At 47.8% G+C, this 7,516-nt stretch overlaps 1 protein-coding gene across 1 annotated transcript; it reads left to right on the forward strand.

Moving 5' to 3' along the window:
• The first annotated feature begins 1,200 nt into the window (after positions 1-1,200).
• LOC113887972 (melanoma-associated antigen B4-like) lies at positions 1,201-7,168 on the forward strand. Its single transcript, XM_027535351.1, has 2 exons — positions 1,201-2,061; positions 6,995-7,168. Exons 1-2 carry the CDS (start codon positions 1,201-1,203, stop codon positions 7,166-7,168), a joined length of 1,035 nt encoding a protein of 344 aa, XP_027391152.1.
• The last annotated feature ends 348 nt before the right edge of the window (positions 7,169-7,516 follow it).

Here is a 7,516-nt window from a genome sequence, read left to right on the forward strand (position 1 = left end):
ATGACAGGAAGTGACGACCATGCACACACGCTGGGGCTTTGAAGCCATCTTTGAGAGCTGCTGCCGTCTTAGAGAACTGCCGTGTAGGGTGCCCAGATGGAGGACTCCCATGTCTCATCAGGTGTCCAAGTGTGAGGTGATGTAAGTTACAAGTGTGAACCCATGTCCGGCACGACCAAACCTTTCCCTCTGAAAAGAGGGGGCCGGACAACCCCCGGCCACCCTGCCCCTGCTCTCCCCTGGAAGATTCGGGCCTGCATCTTAAGCCCCAGGTCCATCCACTTCACCCAGGTGGTCTCCGATAGGACGGCTTCGGTCTTGGGCTGGTGGACTCCAGTTCTGCTCAGTAGAGGGAAAGCCCCGAGCCTGTAGCTAAAGGAGGGACCATCGGGGGGGACTGAGGGTCTCCACACCCCAGAATGGTGGCTACGCAAAACCTCCACCCCCCCCGCGACTTGGCCTCACAGCATCTGGGTAGGATCCGGGCAGCTCTAATAACTGGGGGTCAGCCTTCCTGTGATCTCGGATGTGGGACACTGAGGGAGGAGGGCACCTCGGTCGGAGGGGTTGGTAGCTGGTCAGTACAGGGAGGATGTCAGGGCTCAGGAGGAGCCAGGGTGAGGACCATCTTCCCGGACACACGGGTGAATCTGGACACTCCCCTGTGGTCAGTAGTTCCTACCGGCCAAACACAGGGAGGGGAGGCTGCGGTTGAGTGGGGAGGTTAGAGCTTGCGTACGGAAGGGCAGGTCCCGGGACCCTTAGGTGGGAGGCTGAGCGCTCCCTCCTCTCCATTTCCAGAGTCACAGGGAAGGTGGCAGCATCAGCTTCAGAGCAGAAGAGGAATCGGGGCGGGTGCTAGGGGGTCATTCCCCATTTTTCATCCTAACTCTGAATGTGACCTGAAAGGACATGCCTCCCCTGCTGGCCCCCACAGGTCCCCCTCTAACGCCCAGGCAGGGCTGTATGGCTGTGCCCCAGGGCTCACTCTCACTTCCTCCTCAGAGGTCTTAGGGGACACGCTGACTAGGCGAACAGGAGACTTGTGGGTCCTAGAGTAGTGGACTGAAGGCCCCTTATGAAGCAGACTTGGTTTAAACCAGGGACAACTCTCCCTGCGAAGGTGCTCACATTTCCTTACCCTTTTCCAGGTGCTCTTGTTGCCTGCCTTCCTAACTGCAGTCCCTGACCTGTATCATCATGCCTCGGAAGCACAAAAACAAGCATCATGCCCGTGGGAAATGCCACCAGGTCCAGGGGGACACTCAGGAGGCCCAGGCCAGTGATCCTGGAGCCCCAGGAGAGGAGTGCCCCTCCTCCCCCTCTTCTGTCCCTCAGGGTTCTCCTCCGAGCTCCCTTGCTGCTGGCGATTGCCAGGAGCTTCAGGGAGCCATGGCCCCTAGCTCTCCTGTTGCAGAGGCTTCCTGTGCAGGAACTGAGGAAGGTGCCCAGGGCCCCAAGAAGGAAAGTGCAGATGCTGCCCGGGAAGACCTGGTAACTCGGAGCATTCGCAAAGATCCTCTGATGAGGAAGGCCAGCATGGTGATGGATTTCCTGCTGGAGAGGTACACCAAGAAGGAGTCCATCACACAGAATGCCATGCTGAATGTCATTGGCAGGAAGTACGAGCAGCACTTCCCTGAGATCCCGAGCAGAGCCTCTGAGCGAGTGGAGCTGGTGTTTGGCCTGGAGCTGAAGGAAGTCGACTGCAGCAGGAACATCTACACCCTCGTCAACAAGTTCAGTCTTGGGGTTGAGGAAGGTTCAAGTGATGAGGAGGAGCTGCCCAAGTCTGGTCTCCTCATGGCGCTCCTGGGCATCATCTTTATGAAGGGTAATCGCGCCAGTGAGGAGGAGGTCTGGCATTTCCTCAATGTGTTGGGGATCCATGCTGGGAAGAAGCACTTAATCTTTGGGGAGCCCAGAAAGCTCATCACCAAAGATCTGGTGCAGAAGGGGTACCTCAACTACCACCAGGTGCCCAATAGTGATCCTCCGGGCTACGAGTTCCTGTGGGGCCCGAGAGCTTATGCTGAGACCACTAAGATGAAGGTGTTGGAAGTTCTGGCCAAGATCCAGGATACGGTCCCGAGTTCCTTCCCAGACCTCTTATGACGAGGCTCTGAGAGATCAGGTGGAGAGAGCAGGGCTGAGAGGCGTGGCCTGGGTTCCAACAGTGGCTGAAGCCAGTGCCCCTACCAGGGCCAAGTCCTACAGCTCTTCCCACATCTAGGGAGGGGTTAGGGCACTTTGTTCCCTTTGTGTTGGAAAAGAACACTCCACCTCTTAAATAGCGCAGGGTAGTAGGGGTGTGGGGAAGAAAACCCATATGTTCCTCACAGTTTTAAGTAGTAAGGGAGTTTAGGTGCAGGTTTAACAAAATATACATGTTTTCCTTTTATCCATATGAATAATATTTAGTCAAAAATAGATGGTTTAGGTAGGGAGGTAAAGGATTTTTTTATTTTTAAATTTCACTACTATTCGTAAGGTTTATCTTGCTTCAGAATCTAGGTTTATTAATGTCATGGATGTCATGTTTACTACTGTTAGGTTTAAGACTAAGAGCTCATTATATGTAAACAAGTTGAAAAGACTTCAGTATTTTCCTTATGGTCCAGAACAAGATAACATAACATTGGAATAGAATTTTACTTGGAAATGTGTAAGAATCCTAGAGATAAGTATTTGGGATCACAAAGCTTTCAGAGTAAATGCTGGTTTATTCTGTTTGTCTTCTTATCTGTCCTCTTTCTTTGTAAAAGTTAATAACATGGACTGAGATTTGTTTAGCTTATTCAAACTGTATGACACTTATATCATAATAAAAGAGAGTCTTTGCTCATTATTTCCTTTTTCTCCCAAATTCATTGACCATATTCTGATTAGAAGGATTTCTTGTAGTACTGGGTTGGTAAGAAAATGAAGCCCAAGCCACTGCCCATGGAATTTTGAGTCTAGCAGCAGGGACCATATAAGGAAGGTGGTGAGCTAACTCTAAGGAATAAACAAATCATAAATTTAAATGGCGGAGGTGTGGAAGAGGAGGTTCCAGATGAGAGCAAGGAAGGCGAAGTTACCTGATTAAGGTGGCATTGGGTCTTGGGAAAAGTCTAGTTCCTCGGTGGGAGGTCGTGTTCAGTCCAGATGCATGATGGGCTAGATGAAGCTGTGGGAGTGATGCCAGACACTCATATGATGGTTCTCAGAGGTGAGGCTGTAAACCTGGAATATATCTAAACCATATATTCACCATTATTTGGGATATCCAAAATCCATAGGGAATGGAAGGGGCCCTGTGCACCTGAGCCAGGGCAAGTGAACACTCAAAATAGACATTTTCATCAAAAGCTGTCCAGAGTTTCTGAGAAATAAGGGTGATACCCATTGAAGCGAGATGCCAAGACGTCACTGGACTGTCTCTCTTTTTCTGGGATGGAAGCAACAGAACTTGCTCTGTTAAACAGGCAGTTTAATTAGGTTATGTTTAGTGTAATTTGGCAAACTTTAAGGGAGGGCTCAATTTTTGCTGTCAGTGGGATTAAATTGGGGGTGGTTTGGACACCTGAGAGGGAAGTTGCTGGTCCTTGAGACAAATGAACTTGTCCTTGCATCCATGTGGAGAAGATAACCCCAAACACCTATTAAAACAGGTGCTCAAATAGGGAAATACTGCTTAGTTTTACTTGCTGGAGAGCATTAGTGCTGATGTCGATTTGATTATTGTTTGGAGTTGCATATTCTCTAATATAGGCTGGAAATAAAATTATGTGATGGAATTTTGTTACCATTTGGGGTCAAAATCACATTTGTAATAACTGCCATTCATTCAAAGTACCAAAGCTTGCCTCATACTGTGCCAGGTGATTTACATACATCACACATGTCTGTCGTCCTACACTATAGACTCTTTCAAACACAATTTGCAGATAAAGAAGCTGGAATAAAGAAGCTGAAATTCAAAGCTCATAAATGATAGGAGCTGGACTGAACCCTGGCACTGAATTCCTCCAGAGCCCATACTGTGCCACTCCTCCAGGAGGAGGCTAACCTTGGGTCATTTCCTCTTTCTGAACATGAGTCCAAAAGGTATTTCACATGTGAAATAGCAGAATTTCATACCCCAAACACGGTTTTGGAATAAAAAGCCCCAGAAGTAAGTAACAAAAAATGAAAACAAAAGTGAAGTACGAATAAGGAAGGAGACAGCATTCAGTGACAATTTATCTACAAAGGAAATGTCAGTAAATGGCAGTAGATCAGGGATGCAGAAAATCATTTAATTCAGCCCCTTCCTTTCAGAGAATAAATCTGTTAAGAGTGAAGGTTCTACAAGAGGCTGTGTCTGGTCAGTGAAGAGAAGGAAGAGATCAGCGTGTTTTCTCTGATGGCACACCACCTATGCTGGGGCCCCCTCCCGGACTGCAGCTACCCTACCACTCCTGGGACTCAGCCCATTCTCTGTGAGATTTGTTGCAGGCAGACTAAGACTTTTCAAAGACGTGGCTTTTCCCAAGAAGGCTCTCATAGAAGAGACAGGACTTAAGGTAAAGACAGATGAATGAGGAACTGAAGTCACAGAGAGACTGGCCTGCGTCAGCTCTCAGAAGCCCAAGACAGGGCTGCCAGGCTGCGCATTCCCTCACTTCTTTTCAGGGCTTGCAAGGACATGGCCTTTGGTTTACATAGGTCATTTTAGGTTGGAAGAAAGAGGAAATCCAGACTCTCCCAGGAGTCAAGGTGAGGCACCTGAGTGACGGCATACCCCTACACTGAACACAGAGGGCCCCAAGAAACCTGAATCCTGATGTGGTCCCTGAAGGCACAGGTAGGAGTAGCCTCGTGTGGCATTCCCAGACTTTCCCTCTCTGGCACCACAGGGAGTGAGGACCTTAGTCAGAGGAGATCTCCCTTATGTAAACAGAGAAAGGAGCCCCAGATGCTGCCAGGAGTCCAGCTTTGGACTTACAAAACCCCTGACCTCAGAACTCAGGAAACCACACATAACTATGCCCTTCCTGGTGGCATCCCTGGAATACCTGCTCATTGTTGGCATTACATGCCCATTTCCTTCTATGATGTCACAAGAGGGATCAGGACATGGTCCAAGGGGTATAGCCTAGGGCCAGCAGTGGGATTATTTCCAGGTTTCCAGAAACCAACTGAATACCCTGAAGACGAAGGGAACTGCACATCCCATAACCATATGATGCATCTCATCCTCTGCACCGCAGAAGACCAAGGACAGGTATGGAAGGATGAGGAGAATCTTACTTTCTCCTAGGGTTCTCACAGAGATGCTTGCCCTACTATAAGAAAGTATAGTAGTAGAAGGGGTGGACCTAAGTGGAAGGGAGGGTAGTATTTCAGGCCACACCAGAGGTCAAAGCAAGGACTGAGGGATCATCTACCAATGAAAAGAAGTGATAATCAAACCAGCCCTGTTCTTATAGCCCTTGAAAAACCAGGGCAGAGCTATCAACTCAAGTTCCATCAACATTTATTTACATCAGGTGTGTAGGAGGTGAACCCCTTAGTATGAAGGTGCAGATACTATTCCAAGAAAGGGGTGGGGACACCAGGCTCTATGGGGAACTAAAGGAAGCCCTCTTAATTCATGTTGAGGACTCCAAATGCAAGACAGAAAACTTCCCACTGAGCACTCAGCACTGGGTGATAACTACTAACTGGGGTGATAAGCTGAGGCCCTCTTCATTTCTCCGAATCCCAGGGAAATTTGTAATGACAACTACAGGACAGCAGAGGGAATGGGTCCTAAGACTGGGCACTAGTTGGGTGGTGGTCTTGAATGTGAAATAACAGATGCCTCTGTGTAGGAGACTACAAGCCCCTTCTGTCACCCCAGTGTGCCTGAGGCAGGGGGTAGCAGGATGAAGCCTAAAGATCACTCTAATTTCCTTCAATATGTTTCCCAAAGGACCGATAAGAGAATAGGAACCCTGCGGTTTTTTCAGAACAGTGCCCTCAAGTAAAGCACAAATGTAGCTTTCCTGATAACCAAGGTGGTATTTCCGTGCTGCGTCTGCACACTCAACCTTCGTCTTCCTGTGAGCCCTTATCACCTGCCCTCCTACTCACACTTCTAATCATTGACCCCAGCACAGGCATCATGCCTCGGGGTCAGAATCATAAGCTCTGCATCCATGAGAAACACCACCAGGCCTGATATGAGCTCCAGAGTCACAAGAGAGTTCAGCCCACTGCAGTAATGGAAGAGTTTCCCTCTACCTCTTCTCTTTTAGAAGATAATTCACAGAGCTCATCAGCTACTGGGTCAAATAGCACTTCCCAGGGGTCTTTAGAGGCTCCATCTACTACCAGCACTTTTTCAACTACTTCTGACACAACATCTGATGTAGAAGATACCAGTCAAGATGAGGAAGATTCAGGTTCCTCCAATGTCTCATCTTCTACCAAGAACACCTACAGGGATACTCTGAACAGCATGACAAGTTTGTTGGAACAGTTCCTTCTGCATAAATATAAAATAAAGCAGCCCATCATGAAGAAGACATGCTGAAGATTATCCACCCAAGATACCATAAGCGATTTGTGGAGATTCTCAAAAGAGCCTCTGAACACATCGAGGCTGTCTTTGCAGTTGGCTTGAAGGAAGTTGATTCAACCATCCACTCCTATGACCTTGTCAGCAAACTGAACCTGCCCAACAATGGGAGAGTGTGGGATGGTAGGGGCTTACCTAAGACTGGTCTCTTGATGACAGTTCTGGGTGTGATCTTCATGAAGGGCAACTGTGCCGCTGAGGAAGACATCTGGAATTCTTGAATATGATGCAAGTATATGCTGGAGAAAACACTTCATCTACGGAGAGTCCAGAAAGCTCATCACCAAAGACTTTGTGATGATGAAGTAACCTGGAGTACCACCAGGTTGCCAATGGCGATCCTCCACGTTACGAGTTCTTGTGGAGCCCACGAGCCCATGTTGAAACCAGCAAAATGAAGTCTTGAAGTTTTTGGCAAAAGTCAATGATACTGTCCCCAGTGCCTTCTCATCACATTATGAAGAAGCTTTGCGAGATGAGGAGGAGAGAGGTCGAGCCACAGTTCCAGCCAGGCGTGGCACCACTGTCACTTCCAAGCATGTTCCACAGGCCACGTCCAGCAGCTTCTCCCACCCCTACTGAAAGACCAAGACTTTTAAAAAATCATCCAGATAAAAAAATTTGACATCAAATAGGGACTTCTGCTGAAATGGGAAGCAATCCCGCAATAATACTGCTGGGACAATGGAATTGAAAAATAAAATGAAAAAAATTTCAAAACATGATGAACCTTGATTGTTCTCCATCTTTTCTTGTCTTCTGTTTTGTAAAATTAAATAATTTATGCCTTGATATGCTTCTTGAAAATGCCAGGAGGTATTAAACCTTAACAAATTAAGACCTCTTACTGTCTTCATTTATTTTTTCAGCATCTGCTCTTTGAAAGGCTCTATGTTAGTTCTGGTGAGGCTAAGATCAAAACCTAGCCAA

Source organism: Bos indicus x Bos taurus, chromosome X, assembly GCF_003369695.1.
Source record: "Bos indicus x Bos taurus breed Angus x Brahman F1 hybrid chromosome X, Bos_hybrid_MaternalHap_v2.0, whole genome shotgun sequence".
Lineage (NCBI taxonomy): Eukaryota > Metazoa > Chordata > Mammalia > Artiodactyla > Bovidae > Bos > Bos indicus x Bos taurus.